Here is a 19,836-nt window from a genome sequence, read left to right on the forward strand (position 1 = left end):
CCATCTCCTTTACATAACCATGAAGAAACTTTGTGATATATTTCCCTTCAAATTGGTCCATTTTGTTCACAATAGCTTAAAGGGCTTTGGTTGTTGACGCCTCCCTTCTTTCTGCAGCCCGTTGTTGTTGCATAAACATGGTGAATGCTTGAAACATTTGCATTGTGCCTTGATCAAAACGCATGCCTTGTTGCTCTTGTTGATCCATATCTTTAATTATTACCTTTTCAAAACAAGTATTTGAACCCCCACCCCAGCTGCTTCGCGTCGGGTTCACCAGAAATGTCAAAGAGTGTGCGGTCTAGCTAGGAAGGTGCAGAACCTCTGGCTTTGAGAGTTCGTGATGAGAGTCACAAACCCTTTACGAGAAAGAGTTTGTGGAGAATCACCAACCCTCTTTCTAAGGGTGACAGAGAATCTAAGAGCGTTTGTGACAGCAAAGTCACAAACCCTCTTTCCTATCGCTCTTGGAAATTGCTTGTTTTCGTAGTCTAGAGTACGATGAGAGGATCATTAAATCACATTCAATTTCACGTAAAAAGACCATTGAAAAACACTAATGTTTCAGCCATGAAACCTCGATGCTCATACAAGCACAGTTCTCAATCAAAACCCAAACCTCTTTCATGGTATCATATAGCCTCGCCCCCAATTACATAGTCGTAGCATCAAACAATTGAAAGGAATTCTCAAGCTTCCACCTTCTTGGTGACCATGTTTTTATTTTGCAGAGATTGAAGAGCTTATATATTGAAGCTCAAACACCATTTTGATAAGGGGAAACCCTAATTCACTCCCTCACAAGCTCAGATACAAGATTGCGAAGAGATGGGACTGTAGCACACATAGATTGAGCAACCATGGAAGCTATTACACAGTAGAGAAAAACTGCTGGTTTTTCCTGTAAAAAGCCCCCTTCTCTCTCTTCCCCACGGAATTTTCAGCTGATGTGTCAAGTTTTGGGCCATTTTGCCACATTTGACCAAAACTGGGTCATTTTCAACTCATTTTTTACCCAAAAAATGCCATTTTTGATACGAAAAATTCCAAACGGAGTCAGAAAAATCCCTAAATTTGTGCGATCACTCGCATAAGCATACAAATCATAGATAAGCATCATTTTCCATCAATATACCATTTTGGGTCACTTTCCATGCAATTCTACAACGGCACCTGCTAGCTACTATTTTTAGCAATTTTTATCCGCATCAATCTTTATAGGCGAGATGAGTGTGCCACCATGAAACACTTGGAATATATACATTGTAAAACCAAATTAAGCATCTTATCAAGTGGAAAAGCATGCAAATGCGCCACATCCAGGGCCACGACTCCCCGGATAGGTATGTACATGATAATGACTGCGGTAGACGCTTCAACATATATCACAATGTGTACATGATTTCTTTTATTTTCATACATCGAGAAGTGTCAAGAGTGAGGTAAATGTTATATTTCACACTATGTACGTGCCACGGCACGACAGCGCGCACGCACGCACGTGCATGCGCCAACCCTACCTGCACAAAATCTTTCTCTCTGTCTCTCTCTCTCTCTCTCTCTCTCTCTCTCTAGGTGCGTTAGGCTGGATTAGTGTTTTTCGTTTGTGTGGCACCACAGGAGGACAACTCTCTAGCTCGCCATCTACTTCTTCTGTGCATAGGGACCAACATTCCATTGGGGATGTTGACTTGGGGTGGTTTTCACAACACTGAGGTCAAAGCCTTAGAATTTTGGGGCTTTGCCTTGGCCAAGGGATCCTTTTAAGTTTTCATGTACGGTTACGGCGAAGCAATTCCCTCGGGGTCGGAGAGTTTTCATCGAGTTCAAAGTGCAAAAATTTCAAACATTAGTAGAATTTTTGAAATGTTTTAAGCACGGTTCTGAGCATTAGGCAAACTATGAATTTCACTTAAAGCTCACAAAGATAGTGGGTCGAAAATCATCCCCAAGGTAAGGCTTGGCAATCACTATCATTCAAAAATAGATTTCATTAAGGCTTCCAAGTTCAGGCATTCGACATTACGTAAGGTAATGCGGTCAAAATTTTGAAATCAGCAAGGTACATGCAATTACCATCAAGTAGGGACTTCATATTGACATTTGACAGCAAGTCATCCGTTTGCCCTTCAAACACTTTGAAAAGCCTTCACAAGGAGGTTATTTTTCCATGGTATTCATTGTCTTTCCTGTTATCACTACACCGCCATCATGATTTTGGCTTTGAGAACCCTGAACCTGTTAGGCCTATTGTTTCACCACAGTTGACTACTCTCAAGGAGGGTGCTGGCATGCAACTAGTATAGATGACATCATAGAATTGCTAGTTATGCAAGAATTTAGAGCAATCCAATTACACATGTCTATTTTAGAAATGAATTTTACATGTTTGAATGAGAATGTCACTAAATTATCTAATCCAACAGTGGAATATATGCACCATCATGCCAAATGCCCTACGAGTGGGCCGCCTTGAATTTTCGCGAGCATCATGCTGGAAAATCAAGTTCCTGGCAAGCCAAAGCAAGGCTCCAATCTAGACTCATCATCGCTTATTCTCACTCAAAAAAAGGTGGATGAGTTGTTGAAAAACACAAAGCCACCGATCTTTCAAGGGGATAACAAGGATGCGGTAAATATCTTTGTGAGTAAATGAGATGGTATTCAAGATCTGTGTCGAAGGACTCCGAATACAGTCAAGGCATTGCAAACTAGTTTAACACTTGAAGATAAATTCTATAAATGGTGGATGCTGCTCAAGGACAATGGCATCATACCGCACTCATGGGCTACCTTCAAGGATGCATTTAAAAAGGAATTCTTGCCCACTAATGAGAAGGACATAAAATTGGATTGCATGAGATAAGTGCTATATGTGTCAACATAAGAAAATGGTGAGTAGATCTGACATTATAGAGATGTTATCCTCAAGTTGGAGGGTCCCGACGCCTTCCAGTAGGTACATGGGTTAACTCCTGAGATTAAGAAGCATGTTAAAACCTAGGGTCCCTAAAATTCTCCAAATGAAAAAACATTGCATAGCACACACATGTTTGATACCTCAAATGCACGTGTATCTTATAATCATAATAAGAGGAAATTTATGGTAGCCTCATTTGATGCACCCAAAAATCTACACATCAATTTGCCCCTCAGAACTTTATCGAAAGCTTTATGAAAACCTAAAATTTGTCCTCCTCAGTAATAGCTCATAGTGTGAGAATATGATCTAGGGCCTCCTGAAACTAGCATATGCATCCAAAAGATCCTTCACATGTATAAAATACTCAGCTACCAAACCATCATGATTATATGCTCTTCATCCGATCACTAGCCTTCTTTACCATCTCCACAATAAAGAAAGAGAAAGTGTGTGGACATGCCTTTGGTGGATCTAGCAAGGACTGTTGTTTTGAGGCCATGTAGAGAGAAGAAGCATTCTCAGCCCATATGTCTATAGATGTAATAGCTCGTGCTAAGAAGTACTCATGAAACAATCTCCAAGCCTAACGTGAGTCCTTGATCAAGAATAACTGATATAAATCTCTCTCCAACGGAGCAAGGTAAGCTCTCTTCTTTCATCACACAAGGTATTGAAAGGTAACCCCTAACTCTCTATGAGTGACAACGCCCATGAGCACCTCCCTTTGTAGTCCGGCTCTCGTCTCTCTCCATTCCTCATCATATCCAATTGTACTGGGGCATCTTCCCAAAACGAGAGGTCTCTCTGAAGGGTGGCTATGTAGGAAGGCCTATGCTACTTCATCATATAGTCTCTCTGTCAAAACTTGTGTAAGCTCACGAAGAGGGTGCTATGTGTCGTTTATGTAGAGGTACATGTATATGTCATCAATATAGACAAAGTCTGTCTCCCTCATACATGTATCACGAATCGGCCTAGGTGCCTGTGACGGTGCAACTATATTGTAAGAGAACATAAGCGTAAAAGTCAAGACAACATGATCCATTGCTACCGAAATTGACGTAGGACACACCGCAAAATCATCAATACATAATCCAACTAATAATCTATTGCAGTAGCTCCATGATGATGGGGGAAACAAGCAAAATCGCTCGACTCAAGGAATCTCTTAATACCATTTAGGATGGCTAAACCATGCACAGTGTCCCATCTCATATTCTCAATAAGAAATTTTCCATACTCCATCTGCTCTCTATCTTGCGAAACTCTTGCTAGGCCCATGTCAATGTTATCAAGCTCTCTCAACACATCTCCAAAAAGGTGTCATAGAAGACTAACTGGCACTATGCTCCAGTAGATGGATCCTCTACTGGTGTGTCCATTGTAGCTTCTTCATTGACTTGGTCTCACTACTTATGTCCATTATGAGTTGGAGAGAGGGTGGGCATCTCAAGTGAATTGCCCAATGTGATCCCAATGTTTATTCTGGCTTTTAGGTATTTATTTCACTTATTTGTGTACACTCTTCTCACCGATCTTGCCAATCCACTAAGTTTTACTCCTCCACTTACAATAAATTCCACGACCTCAGAAGACCTTGTGGATCATTCTATGAGTTTTGCTCAACTCCTCCCAAAGAGCATTTCTCCTTTAGTTCATTAAAGTTTTGTTTCAAAAAGAAAAAGATAAGAGTCCAATGAGGCCTCATAAAGCCTGTTTCTCAACCCCACAAAATGCCTTTAAAAAACTCCATAATGAAGAGACCAAAACAAGCCGACTCAAACGACGACATGACCAAGAAAGTTGCATGACGAACGCACCACCAGTCTCTCTGCTGCCATCCTATGCTAAGAAAGATAACAAGGAACATAAACTACGTTGAAGCCATCGGATGGGTCTACCTAACATAACAATTTGACCCTCATTCAAAAATTGCAGCTACAAGCTGGTCCTTTGTAAAAAAGCTCTGGCTTCTCAACTTCACTAGAATAGACTGATGTACACGATCTTGAGCTGTAGACAGACTAGCATGGTGGACTTCAAGCTGCAGGTCTTGCAAGGCCGCCATAACCTTGGCCACAGGGTATAACTCTTTGGGGCCATCCACCTGGATCATTGCTTCTCTACCACCTAGAAAGTGGATTTTAACACCCATCCTCTTGTGAACATCATGTAAGCTCGGACGGTACGCAGAGCACTTCCTGTGAACAAGGGTCTCCATCTTGGCCACCTCCAATTGAGAAGCCAATTCCTTCTTCTCCGTCTCTAGCTCATTCAGCTTGCATTTGAGCTCCTGAATGTACAAGGCAGCATCATTGAGGAGTGAAGCCTTGTCCATTTTTGACACATGTGGCACCACAGCTCTCAAGGCATAGAAACGCTGGTTGAGCTTCTCCCTTCTTTGGCGCTCTGCCTCCACATGATTCAATGGCTCCTCCCTTCCATTAGCAGGCTTCCTCCCTCTCTTCCGTGGCTTTCGACCCTCGATTGCCTCACTGCACTCCGCATCCTTATAGGAGGCACCTGCATCTGAGTGGTCGGAGTCCAAACTGGGTCGCAATGCTCCGGACATCCCGAATGTTGGGTTGTCCAGTTGCAATTCAGTTGTCGACAGCATCTCATCTTGTTGTTGCCTTACTTTGCCCCCAACAGGCTTGTCAAGGGAATAAGAAGGGCTTACTCTGTCCATGCCATAGCTAGAACCCCGTATTTTGCTATTTTCACGCTCAAGACCATGTTTGCAATCAGATTCTTGTAGACTTTGCGTGCGAAGAAGATTAGGCACCAGACTTGGCCCTGAAGCTTGCGGAACTTTGCCCTCATGAGAGAGTTGGCTTAAATCAAGCCATGTATTTGGAGGCATCTGTGACTGCTCAATATTCCCATCAACTTGAGCAGGGGCATTTTCAAATGACTCTAGCTTTAATGAGGAAACCTTCAATGCCAGGCTAGAGCGAGTGGAAGACTGGCCATAGCTTTGAGAGTCCGAGACCTTGTTGCTGCTCCCCAAGTCCGAATTAAAGGAAGGTTGCCTGGAGGTTGTGTGCTTTTGTTCAGTTCTCTGAGTCAAAACAGAACCTTCTGACTTTAAATCATTATTCAAGGCCACCAGCAAATCCTCATGCACTAGCCCTCTAAGCTTTTGCTGCTGCAAAGAGCACGCAAGTGTTGGCACTGTTACATTATCTCCAAAACTGTCGACAATCATGCGAGAGAGATCACTTGCAAGCATCATTCCTTGTTGGCAGGATTGCAAGCCAGTGAGGGAGGGTCTTTCTTCCGCCTCTCTCACCTGAGACAGACTGATCTTTGAAACTTCAGAATATGAACCCACTTGAAATTGGTTTTTCGAAACTTGGCTCTCCGCAACCGTTGATGCCGAGAGAATGCCATCAAAAAATGTACTTGAAGTGGGAGCATCCAAGAGAGCTGACGAATAGGACAGATTACCTCTCAGTAGGAAGGCAAGCAGACTGGAGTAATCTTCTAATGGGTTGAACAATTTCCTTACTAACTGCACAAAGGCTACATCCTCATGAATAAATTCAGTAGATCCAAGCTCAACAACCCCATGAGAGGTGGGCACGCAAAGCATCGTGCGAATGTGAAACCTGCGTGCAAGCTCAGCTCGAGAGCATCCCTGGTTGGGGGATTGACCGTCCAGCGTTAGCCACACGTACCTGGAGGTGGACAAGGAGAGCCCTGGCGTTCCTGAGCCAAGGGGGAAGGAATACCACATAGAAATGAGATAGAAACATTCATTCTCGGTGACATCCAGATAGTCAAGCCCTGATGTAGTAAGGTCATCCCCACCTGATTGTCTGATAAGATTGCGCAGCTCTAAGATAATTCTTTGTCTAAGCTGCAAATCAGCCTCGCTGACAGGTTGTACAGCCGCATGCTCGCTCTCTTTTGGGTGAAAATAGCCATCGCCCCACCCGAGCACAGCTTGTTGGCCATGGTTGGATTGAGTGAGCTGCCAAAAGATAGCATAAGTCCACTTTTCTGCAAAATGCTCAACGACCCATTGAAGCTTCTGTTGCAGAGTGTCTTCCACTGGTGAGTTGAGGGACTTTGGGAGATCAGCACCTGCAACAGAGGAGTCTCCGCAGATAGCCCCATCAAAATATTGCGAGCTCCACAAGACATCCAAAAGGCCTTGGTCGTCTTCCCAGCTCATAACTCAAGAGTGGTAAAGCTCAAGACAGAAGGAAAGAGAAACGAGGTCAATGGGAGGTCACCTTTTGGAGGTTGCGAGCTAATCCGCATCTGCGGGGAGCGATGGCGGCATGTTCTTGTTCTGCGGCAACCAGGGAAGAGGAGGAGGGGGCGGTGATGTGATGTTGTGCGGCGGTGGCGGGGACGCATAAATAACGCGAAGAGAGTAGCTCCAAGACGCCAGGGTCGCCATCTCCACGTCGGAGTTTCAATCCAGCCCACTTTCTTAAGTAAAGTTGAGTGAGTACTGTGTGACTTGTGTCGTTGCGCTTCGACATTTCAAGCACTGTGATTGTGGGCACTGGGTAGGCCTGCCTTGGACAAGTCGACACCTCTCTCAGCCTCAGGAGTCAGGAGAAGCATCTACGATTGCTTTGCTTTCCCTCACGTTTTCCAGCTCCTGTGACCACTTGCCCCACTAACCGTTTTGACCCTCGAGAATCCTCGTCATCATCATTCCTGTGTGCTTTTCCTGTAAGCTTGACTGCCCGGTCGCTACAAAAAGGATATCAATGGGATTCCCTCTTTCATTCATAATTCATAAAGCTCAGTGAGTATATAGATCACGATTTCACAAATCAAATTTACCGATATCTTCTTCCATATGATTGAATTGTAGCAATATGTATCCAATTGAACACTGTGCGGCGGCATGCCCTGTCTCATCGAGGAGGTTCACCCACAACACTATATACCTTGGGTCTTTTTTTTCTTTCTTTTAATACCATAGACGCGGGTGAATTTTATATTAAAGGGGAGCAAAAAGATACAAAACAGCTTGCCAGGAGTATTGCTGGCTCAGAGACATATCTTCTAATCGTCCAGTACATCATATATACAACGGCTTTCACTGAAGCTTATCAATTTCAGTTTGGAGACATTCCATATAGTAGTGTCCTTCGTTGATCCTTTCCTCAAGATGCGCAATTGCAATATCCATCTCATTCTCCCAATCGTCCCAGCAAAGACTTTGTCTTCAAGGTTGTTTCCTCCTGCACCCCACGACTGGACTCTATCATAGAAGTGCTTAGAATCCCTCAAGATTTCCTTCTTGGTCCTCTATATGGTGACTTGATCCTGGGCGATCTTCATATCCTGCACATTAAGCGAAGAGAGCATGGTTCTCAGACTAGGAGTCTGGTAAGCAACCTCAAACATTTTACCATTCCTCAAACGCCAAATTAGCCACAAAAATTCTGCACGAGATTTGTTCCAAAACACTGTTAGGACTCCTGCATAATCTCCTAGTAGTAGTTGTTTCCAAGAGGGAGAGAAGCCAAGAGTTCGGGACAGTGGGGCAAGAATTTCCTTGTTGCAAGGGCAGGCTAAGAATAGGTGGCATGTGTCTTCGATGACAAGGTTGCATCTACAGCAGATCCCATCCCCGAGGTGGGCTTTGAGAGCTCTCTTTCCTGTCCAAAGAGCCTTGTGAAGAATAAGCCAGACCAAAACCGACTTTTTTGGCTCGATGGAAAGAGCCCATATTTGAGAGAATTTGAATTCCCACTATTTTGGGGAGTAACTCACCTGCCATCATTTATTTAAAGTACCTGGGATGGAGCCAGCTCCCAATGTAGAAGCCCATACAGGGGTAAGGAGTTTAAATTGCCCCACCCAGACAAAGGCTCCAGTGTCAAGAGGAAGGGGATCCTAGAGGGTCCAAGTAAGAAGGGGAGGAAACACCCTCGTCCTTGCTCTGATAATCTGGAGATTCCAGGGGTTAATTCTTTACTTGAGGGCCAATTGGAGCTTATCCAGCCAACACCTATTGATAGGGTCCCAAAGTTGGGCCCAGGTTTTGAGCCCTTTTTTGTGAAGGCTAAGAGCCCTTCGAAGAGCTGACCGTGGTAGGGGGGGAACGTCAAGGCAAGACCACCAAATGGAATCGTTCGGGGGGACAGAGTACTTGTGATTGGAGAGAGCGTTCAATCGGAGATCAGCCCTGTGCCTATTCCAAGCTTGGACTATGGACCTTAACAGATCAGACCCAGCTGAGAGAATGGCCTTGTTGCCAAAAAAGAGCACTGAGGTGGGAAGATGGGACCAGCCTTTATGTTCTGCCAAGCAGAACCTAGCAGCTTTCCTAAACAGGAGCCTTGCCCATTCCTCAGTAGGGTGTAATAGAGCAGAGATGACCAACTTAACAGCCATTTTATCAGCTATAATATTGAGATTTTGAATGCCTAGCCCAACTTTCTCTTTGGGGAGCGTACAAATGTCCCAAGCAACCTTCGAGGTTTTCTTAGCAAAGGGGTCTCCTGCCCACAAGAAGTTTCTACAAGTTTTGGTGATCCGACTAAGATGGCACTCAGCAGGCCTCCAACACCCGAAGAAGAACAGAACAAGAGCATTCAGAAAGTGATTAATGACTACCACTCTTCCAGTCAGGGAGTGCTAGAAGCCAATCCACCTGTTGAGTTTGGACTGGAAGTTATCACACACCCAGTCCCATCTAGCTTTGAGCGAGACACTGAAGCCCATAGGGATACCAAGCAACCTGAAGATTTCCCCTTCCTTGATGGTTTTACAGCCAGCTCGGGCCACCCAATCGGGAAGGGGGGACTGAGAGAAGATCCATATTTTGCTGTGGTTAACTTTGGAGCCCGAGGCAAGACAAAAGATGTTCATGACATCCCAAAATTAGGCAAGAGATGAATCCTCCCTGGAAAGAAGGGCATTGGTATCATTAGCAAATTGTGAAAGGCATTACTGATCCTCCGAGCCCGGGATGGTAATGCCTCTGATGAGACCCTTCGACATCCTGTCTTTTACTAAGCAGTTCAGAGAGTCGGCTGCAATGGCAAACAAGAGAGGGGCCAAGGGATAGCCCTGTCTCACCGGCTAGGCAAGGTTGAACACATCTGATAGTGAGCCATTCAGAGATAATCTAGCACGTGCATTGCCCATTAATGTTTGAACAAAAAGGACCATGTTTACTCCAAAGCCCATTGCTTCCATACATCTTAAGATAAGGACCATTCAAGTCTGTCACATAAGTCTTATCAAAGTCAATCTTAAAAACCACAAACTCTTGACCAGACTCAGTGGCATGGTCAAAACCTTCCCAAAGTGAGATTACTGCCTCAATCAGTTTTCGGCCTTTAATGAATCCTTTTTGTTCTTTGGAAATCCATTTCATGAGCAACACACACATCCGATTAGCTACTGCTTTGGCACAAATCTTGTACGCTGTGTTTAGCATCGTCAAGGGTCTCCAATTAGACAAGTCATCTTTTACACCCCGCTTGTGAAGAAGTTTGATAACTCCTGTGTTTATGGAGCACGGGAGGGCCTTATGAGAAAGAGACTCCTCCCAGACACGAAGAAGAAATGGGGCCAGGATTTGTTTAAACTGCTGGTAGAACTCAGCAGGCAACCCATCCAAGCCTGGAGTTTTGTTGGGCTTGAGATTCTCGATTGCCTGTAGAAAGTCAGAAGTGTACAGAGGGGAGTCAGCGAGAGAGGCTTCGGAGTCAGGAATGACTTTGACCCTGCAGCAGAGGGTGTCGATACGAGCTTTTGTGGCCTCTAAGGAGACAGACTCAGGGGGACTAAATAAGGAAGCAAAGTGAGCCCTCACATATTCGAGATTCTGCTCGTCCAAACTTATCAGAGAAGGCCCTTTAAACAAGGGAATACGATCTCTGGCGTTCTTCTTTTGAAGGGATTTGAACATTTCCTTCATAGGCTTGTCAGCTTTCCCTGCCCACCACTGCTTGAAGAAAGTATTGGCGTGCTTGTGAATTATCTCCTCCTGGATGATGATTTGCCTCCTGAGGGAGGAAATTTGGTCTTGGGTGTCAGATGAGGGAGGGGCTGCCTCCAAGATAGCCAGTTCGTCATAAATTTTTTCCCTGCATTGTTTGTGAATTGCAGTGACCTCCTTTATGAACCTGATAAGGTTGGCCTGGGTGTCTTTGACTGCTTTGTTCCAAGCTTTAGAGGGAGAGCAAAATTCTTGGAAAGCTTGAGTCTAGATAGTCTTGATAGATTCCTGGACCACTTTGAATTTGAAAAGGGAGGGATCAGCGTGGAACTAGTTGTTTCTAAGTTTAGAACACTTGTCATCAATGGTAAGGATGATAGGATAATGATCCGATATGCATGTGTTGTAACGGACCTTGGCTTTTACTCTGGAAAAGGAATTCACAAGAGAAACATCCCGGTAGCATCTGTCAAGTCTGGCTTTCCTGGCCAGATTCCCTTTGCCATAGTTTTGCCAGGTAAATTCTCCTATAGTACCCGCATCCCAAAGCTGCTTAGATTGCTTAAGGGAATCCCAAGCTTTCTGCTCCGTTCCTCTGACAATAATGCCTTTGGACAGAAACCTTTCCTCAAGGGTTTCAACCATATTGAAGTCTCCCACAATAATGAGGGGTTCTTGGAAGAGTGATAGCTCTTCCCACATCTTAGTACGGTCTGCCATAGACCCACCAGCATATACCCCAACTATCCTGGCGTTGAGAGGGTGGGGGATGAAGACTGAGCACCAGTTGTGCCCAGGGAACTGGGCTACGTAAGAGGATTTTAATTCTTCAGGGATTCCGAGAACACATCCTCCCGAGCCATGGGAGTGGGAGTCAACAATCCAATGGTGCTTGGAAGAAACAGATTCTAGTGCAGAGGACAAGTTGGCCCCCGAGGTCTTGACTTCCTGAAGTACTAGAAAATCAGCAGGGCTACTCCGAACCCAGTAGGCAATCCTCTTGACTTTGTTTGGGTCAAAGAGACCCTTCACATACAGGACTTTCATTTGGTAACCCGCTTGTTCTTGTTGCTACTATTCGGCCTAGTCGGCGTCTGGGCAACACTGGCATGGTTTCTTTTATTGTCCTTTAGCACTTCCATAGGTGAAGGACTATTATGGGCAGGAACCAAGGCTAGTTCGACAACCGGGACATTCTCTTTGTTGAGGTCTAGCAGGGATTTTTTGTCAAGTGCATTGACTTCCTCATCCAGACTCATGTCTGTTTGGGGTTGTTGAGCTTGGGTTGGGGAGATGAATTCTCCAGATTCATCCGATTCTGAGTCCACAAACTCGTGCAGTTTGGCCAGTATAGAGAAGAGATTCGGAGATTTGCCTTTTGAGTCCCTCCTTTTGGGAGGGTTAGCTTTATTAGTGTCACTATTTGCCCTCTGTCTCACTTGGTTGGGAGGACTGGGCTACTGAGTGGGAACAGGGGGTCTGGTTGGGGGGTCCGACTGCGGATGGGGGGTAGGTGCCGGGGAGTCAGGAGGAGCTTTGAGCGGACATGCAGGCACAAAGTGGCCTCTTTTTCCACAAAGGAAACAAGTATCAGGAAGATACTTGTACTCTATGGGCAGGTCAAGAACCTCGCCATCATCAATCTGAATTTCTATGGAGGGAGGGAGCTTGTTAGGGTGGGAGATATCCATCTCCACCAGCACCTGGGGGTGCCAGGCAGGTTGTAGAAGTCCTGTTTTGGTCTGCCCCCTAATACTTTGCCCAGCCTACCTGCAATAGGGGAGAGGTGGTTGTACAGATGGAGGGGGAGATTGGTAAACTCTACTCAGACAGGGAAGTTTTTGGAAGAAAAAATATTAGGGTTAAAGTCCTTGTTCCACCAAAAGAGGCAGAGAGGCGAGTTTCTTACGACCCACTTGCCAGAACTCAACGCTTGAAAGGCCATCTCCGGCTCCCGAAAAACAAACAGAAAGTGGTTCTTGGATAGACACTGAATGGACTCCACTTCCAACCCCCTAGAGGTCCACTATTGTTTTACCCAGGATTTGAGAAAATCCAGTGGAGGACGGGGTCCCGCCAACAGACCAACCAGAGCTTTACTTTCCAGTTCTCTCTCCACCTTTCTGACTTGAGAGGAGGGTAGAAGTATTGAGGGCTTACTTGTTGAAGCTTTTCCTTCTCTCTGTTGAGCATGCTCAACGCCTGGGTAGCATTGAGAACTCGGGGAGGACTGATGTACGCCTCCTCCGGGAGAAGCTCCAGTAGCTTCTTGATGTCCTCCTCGTGGATGGTGGACAGGGACAGGGCCATCACGCAAAGCTTTTTCCTGAAGCAAGGACTGTCGAGCAGAAAGGGCGTGTCTGAGTTTATCCGCCAGCTCTGGTGGAAGCACTTTGGAAATCAGGGGGTCCTCACTTGCCAGGGGTAGAGGGTGACCGATGGGGGCCAAGTGTGGGGAAGGGACATTCGGGAGCAGAAGTGACGTGCGGTGAGGCAGGGCATTAGATGTGTCCCATGCATTCGCTGAGGACGACGCGTGAGATTGGAAAGGGGGGCGCGGGGGGAATGGAGAACATCCTGCCCTCGTGGGCAGGTACGAAGGGGCAGAAGAAGAGCTACGCCATCGCTATCTTGCTAGAAGCAGGCTCAACACTTGGCTTACACCTTGGGTCTTAATGACCTAAGAGTGGTGGGGATCTTAATGACCCAGGGTGGTGGGATCGAGGATAAGCAACAGCTTAAACAGACATCAGCCGGATAACTTGCCCCATTGACGCCCTAGTTTCAAACCCGGTACCTCTCGCTTCGCAACCCAATGGTAACCATGTTCCTGCGTGGGATTTCTTGTCCCTCATGCCACTTCACTCCCCTATAATGTGAACTCACACAGGAAAGGAAGTAAACATGTATAAAAAAAGAAACTTGGAAAAATCAGATGATACTAATGCTTCATAGAAAGCCTCACTATAATGATGTCAATCCCACCTCCTCGACTTCCTTCAATGCCTCGCAGTATGTAGTGTTGAGGCTAAATCCTAGGGGAAAGGTATCCAAGTTAAGAAGTAGGCATTTTTCCCACAACTTGCCTTCTTTTGCTAGAGCCATCCAGGTGGTGCTCCTGGATGGCCTAGCACTGAATATCCTTACTTTTCTTAACACTAGGTTGGTAATGGGACACTTTTATGTCCTGTGAAGTGACCATTTTCCTTGAATTATGTCAAGAGTTTCAAAATGGATTTTGAGGTGCTATCTATCTAGAAAGTTGTCTCGTGAGCTGAAAAAAACTCGACATTTTTTTGGAATATCAATTCCATCTTTAACATTGTCCTTGCACAGCATTTCACAACCTAAACTGTGTGAAAAAACGGGTCCTGTTTTTTGCTTTTTTCAACTTTTTGCAACTATACCACTCTAGAATTCATGTTTGTGAGGTCTATAATGCTAGAGAACTATCTTTAGTAGTCCTCAACATGTCCTGATGCTTCTAGGGAGAAATAAATATTAAAGTTGTAAGTTATGACCAAATTACAAAAATTGTCAAATCCTGTTTTTTAGCCAATTTTAGCTCTTCTATGATTTTTTTGGTGGATTTCATGATATCCAAATTCATTTTTTATTTTCTATGTCGCATATTGTAACATAAAGCTAACATTCCTTGAGTTTTGGGGCACCTAATACCCTATTTTGCATAGTACACAACGATGGTCGATTTTTTCAATTATGGAAGAAAACGAAACATTTCAGTATATCAAGTATAGCTTTTTCAATATTGTTAGTTTCTTGTGACAACTACATGCATTTTGTAGGTAGTAACCATATCTAGTGATAAGGATCAAATTTGGCTAGATATTATAGTTTATAAGGGATTCTACAACTCATAATGTTCTACACTTCATCTTTGTCCCCAAGATTCCCCTTGGTAAGAGATGTATTATTCTTTTGACATGCTCCATGGCTCCTTATGAACATAAAGGACAATAGGGAACTAAGAAAACATGCATATATTATTTGTATTGAGCGTGGCTATAGAAACTTTAATGATAGGTTTGCAGAATGGTAAAAATTCAACTTTTTTGTACCTATTTATTTTGGCAAAACAAAAAATAGTGAGTGAGAAGCAATCATATGTTCTGATCACCAACCCATTGAAGTTAACTAGGGAATTTATCTCAAGTCCTACAAAAATCCCTAGTCTTATTTTTATGCAACAAAACATAAGAAATGACTGTTTTGATGACAATTCATTGGTCCATCAACTTTGGAGGCTTGGTGTGACCAAAGGATGAGAAATTTTACAAGTTTCTTATTTTTTCCATGTTTAGTAGGCCTTGAACTATAACCTCATGAAAGGATTTTACAAAATGAGTGGATCTACTATGGTTTTGGAGGTTTTTTTCAAAACCCTGAAAGGACACTTTTATGTCCTGTTAGGTTACCAACCTAGTGTTAATCTCCTTCCAGAACAAGGAGATCTTCTGCCGGGTCTTGATACCTTTCACATTCCATGATTGGAAAGTGAGCTCTTCCATTACTGAGAGAGGGGTACAGACTCCTCAACCTCAAGGAACTCCTCCTCTATGCCCTTGTTCCTGTTGTCCTCCTCCATTTGACCATTCCCAATCATAGTATGTGTGCTCGACAATTCGATTATCATGAATCCCTTAGGGTTGGTATCCCTCAACACTTGGAAGAGATTGTCGTATATGATAGGCGTTTTGGGATGCTCTGGTGGGTCTTCTTTTAGAATCCCAACCTTTCTTGCTTGGGATTTGAACTGCTTACAGGAGATGTGGGACACATGTTTCCATCCTTCCTCTTTCTTCCTGTATTCGAGAGAAAGCACAAGGGTTGTTGTTTTTAGCTGGGCGGAGGACATGAACTGAAATGGTGGGGTGGCCTTTTCCATTTCAAATTCTGGACTTTGGGTGGCTTCACAACATTCTCTTGTGTAGCTATAATTTCCTTAGATTGCATGTTGTTTTCTATTTGCTCATCAACCTTCTGCCGTGTAGTCCTTGCATCAACAGATCCCTGAGGCATAGATGGCTCTCCTTTTCCCCCCTCATGGGGACTTGTTGTCATTTTTGAGACCAAGGGCTAGGCCCTCACAAAGTGCCCAAATTTATTACATTTGAAGCATGCACCAAAAAAGGTACCAAAGTTCAACTCAATGACCTTCAAACCGGCCCCCACGTTCACCACCAGGTTTTTGGGCTTGGGATTTCTCAAATCCCACCAAATGAAGACCTTATTTGTTGCATAGCCTAAGGCTTTTCCAGATGGCACAAATAGAGGGGCGTCAAGGGAGGCTGCTATATCCTTCAGATTTCTTATTAGCCACATCAGGAGGTTTATAAACTCTAGGCACATGTCCTTGAATGCATTGGTGGATTCAAAAAACGGATCCCATAGGAGCACACACAACGGTACTCAATTAAAGAATAGTGGGCTTCTGGCCAGGATTTTGTTCACTGTTGTTTCGTCATTGAACTACACAAAGAAGAAGCCTTCAACGAGGTACTGGGCCATCACCACAAGTCCTCACTGATTGAGGACATTGGTGCTATAAAGCCAATTGATTAGCTTAACTTTAGCTTGCACCCTACCCATAAATCGAAACACCAAGGTCAAGCTTGCCCGCTCAGCTAGCTGTTTCTTTATGATAGTCGGTGGAACAACTACCATGACTGCATCCTCAACTTCAACCCTTTTCAAGAGCAATCTCTTGAGATCTTGGAAGGCTCTGTCCCCCCTTGTAACATCTAGAGATTCGGTTGGAGTCTCCGCTTCCTCCGGCATTATTTTGTTAAGAGACAAAATGTTGAGGATCTTGTCAAGCTCCTTCTCTATCAACACCTTGCGTCCTTTTAGTTCATCTTAGTTAAGTCGAGCAATGCCACTTGCATCACTCCCGATGCATTGGGAATCGATGCCTTCCGGTCCTTTCGAGACCTGTTCTGACGGGTTCTTTCCCGACACTTGGGACGGGCCGTAGCCGTCATGGTTGAACACTACCATGGCACAATTCGCGAGAACGGGCCTTTCGAGATCTGTTCCGATGACGAGTTCTTTCCCAACACTTGGGACCCCCCTGAAACCGCTTCAGCATAGGAGGGTCGGCGGGCCGTAGCCGTCATGGTTGAACACTACCAGGGCACAATTCGCGACAATGGGCCCTGAGCCACGAGGGGCCCCCAAAAACTAGGGCTAAGGTTGAGTAATGTAATAAGCGGTATAAGTAGGGGGGTAATTCGAGCTTCAAAAAAGATAATAATCACGCCAATAGAAGGTTGAGAAGGCAAAACAGATCCTAAGTGCAAAATTCTCTCTTGCATAATGGTCGAGAGTTGGAGGATGATGGAGCACTGCAGAGGCACCTTAAGCCCGCATGGGAGAGTCACAGAGTAGCAAGGGGCAGGCAATCAGTCATGTAGAGCCCTCGTAGTAGTAATGGAAAAATTGATGATGTGCACCAAGGTTTTATCCTCGCACGAAATTTACCAAAGCTATAATTAATAAATTATCCATTTTCCCAACCCAAAAAGTGAAAATTTGAACTTCTTGGACATACCAAGTATAGTTTAAATGTCCATGACCATTTTAACCTATCAAGAAACCTATGTGTTACTGGACCTAAGAAAGATCGTAATTGTGTAGCTTATGAATGATGGAAAATTTTAGCATGGTAATTACATACTTTGTGAGCCTCTTGAAGACTCTAAACCACTATCGTACCAATTTTGTGTTAGGTGAATGCGGTGTGCTTCACCGTGCTTTGCCGTGTTCGTCGGCCAATGTCTGACCGCCCACATTTATCTCCTTATTCTTTCTACATACAAAGAATAAGGAGCTCTCACTCACACTCTCACATGGTGCTCACACCGTGAGATTTGGGAGCTCCACCCCACATCCTGTGTCCTACTCTCTCTCTCTCTCTCTCTCTCTCTCTCTCCCCTTTGCACTCTCTGCACGCGCACCGCATCCGCACACTCACAAATTGGTATCAGAGCTGGTTTCATTCCCGAAATCGCTTTCGCACGTGCACACACTTTCAAGAGTGCAAACAGGATTCCAATTTCATCATCGGCAAATTCAGTTTTTTGGGAGCGTTTCCACCAGGTGTCCTCGTGTTTTACCCCCCTTTCAAAGCCATTCAAGCCATCAAAACACTCATTCGAGCTACAGTTTAGGAGATGCATTTTTCAGCCCTCTCTTGGCAGTTTATGCTGCGTTTTTGGGCCGAAACGAAGGTTTTTGGTATATCTTTCATACCCGGACTCGGATACATGTGATCCAGAGTCTACCTTGGGGTTTTGGCACTCTCCAGATACGCTCGTCATATCAGAATTTTAAAATTCTGAGTGCTGGATTTTTTGCAGCAACAATTGTTTATTATGTGTCGAGGATTCCACACATGGTTTTCTCTCAGATGTGAGAGTGGTATTTGCTGCAAGTTTCCTCACAGATGGGAGGATATGATGTATGCCTTATGTGGTTTGATGCTCAGGGAGACTAATGTGATTGCATTTTGAGCTCGACAATGTATGTCTTGAGCATGTTTTTTGGCAGTCACATGTAGAGCAGGTATTGTGTACTAGATTTGCAGGTGTTTGCAATGATGTATACAAAGTGTGGATATTGGTGCATGCATTTGGAGTGCGGTTTGATGCGCATTGGTTGCCCATGGTTTTGAGCATGCAGTCACTTTGGTTACTGGTGAGGGCGAGCTTTTTGAAATGGGGCCTCTAAACCCAAACCAATGGGCCTACCCTCACAAAATGTTCGTAAAGAGGTACGCACACTACTTGGGGCACCACCTTCTTTTGGGAGTGGAGAAGGAAACCAATAAAAAAAATAACACTTGCACTCACCCACCCAAGCAACACACTTTGAAAACCCCCTTACTCTATATACACTTTGGAAACTTGAACACCATCAACGATTATGCAACCCAATGCCGTGCATCAAAATGAAATATGCAATTTGTGGAATAGCATTCACCTTCTCCCCATAAGAATACCCATAATACATCCAAACTCTTCCTCTCTTAAGCACTCATCAAAAAAATCATGCGCGCAAGACTTGCCTCTCAAACACACAAGAGAATCACTTACATCAAACTAACACACTTTGCATAGAGAGCTCATCTCCATCTATGCAATGCCGTGACACAAATAAAATCACCATGAGAGGTAGCCACATGCATATGTAATGAAGCAAAAGAGAGTTGGAGTGAGAAATTTCTTTAGAACAATTGAATAAGTGTGGAGAAACAAACCAATGGTAAATTGAGAATAGAACACTTACTTGATTTCTCGCACACCTTTTAAGGGGAGGACAGACGCTGGCTAACCATCACGAATTGCGACACTTGAAAGTTTTTGAAGATGATTTCATGATCATTAACATAACCATGAGAGAGATCATGATGTATTTACAAGTTATTGAGGTGCTACAAATGATTTATTGGGTTGATGGAGTAAGAGATTGTAGAATGGAGAGAGTGGAGAATAGAGTTGCACTTCCTCCAAAGAGAAGGGTTAGGAGGGAGGATGTGAAAGAGGGAGAGTTGGGGTTTTCTCTACTATTGATCAAGAAACAACATGAAGTTGAAAATATAGGTGTGTGTGTCCTTGAGTCTCTCCAAGGGGAGCTATTTATAGTTGTGTAGGAGTGGGATTATGCTACACTTAATTAGAGTAAGTGATTAGACCTAATTAAGTTTCCTTTGGACCACTCATTGAATATTGGACATAAAAGGGACTATTTATTCACCAAAAATATCATTTTAGACCGTGAAGGCTCCATAGGGGTGCATAATGTAGGTGGGCCCCACCATGAGGCCCTACGGGTGGCTCCTGCGGGGTATCTCAACTTGTCTGTCTTGGCATTTAGAAAGCATCTTTAGGTTGGTCCCATCACATGCAAGTGACCTTGAACACTCATTGCTCTTCTAAAAGATGAGTAGGGGAAAAATAAGATCTCACTC

General features: G+C 44.4%; 1 protein-coding gene and 1 pseudogene across 1 annotated transcript; both read right to left on the minus strand.

The window, feature by feature from the left end:
• Positions 1–4,074: 4,074 nt before the first annotated feature.
• LOC147425788 (transcription factor MYC3-like) lies at positions 4,075–7,408 on the minus strand. The gene is made up of 2 exons (XM_086500301.1): positions 7,165–7,408; positions 4,075–7,012 (listed from the first exon to the last, which is right to left on the minus strand). The coding sequence occupies exons 1-2, from the start codon at positions 7,289–7,291 to the stop codon at positions 4,845–4,847; spliced, it is 2,295 nt and encodes a 764-aa protein (XP_086356427.1). The 5' UTR covers positions 7,292–7,408; the 3' UTR covers positions 4,075–4,844.
• A 1,383-nt stretch (positions 7,409–8,791) lies between these two features.
• Positions 8,792–9,292, minus strand: LOC147425789 (uncharacterized; annotated as a pseudogene).
• Between the last annotated feature and the right edge of the window lie 10,544 nt (positions 9,293–19,836).

Source organism: Adiantum capillus-veneris, chromosome 25, assembly GCF_014529385.1.
Source record: "Adiantum capillus-veneris isolate H3 chromosome 25, ASM1452938v2, whole genome shotgun sequence".
Classification (NCBI taxonomy): Eukaryota; Viridiplantae; Streptophyta; class Polypodiopsida; order Polypodiales; family Pteridaceae; genus Adiantum; species Adiantum capillus-veneris.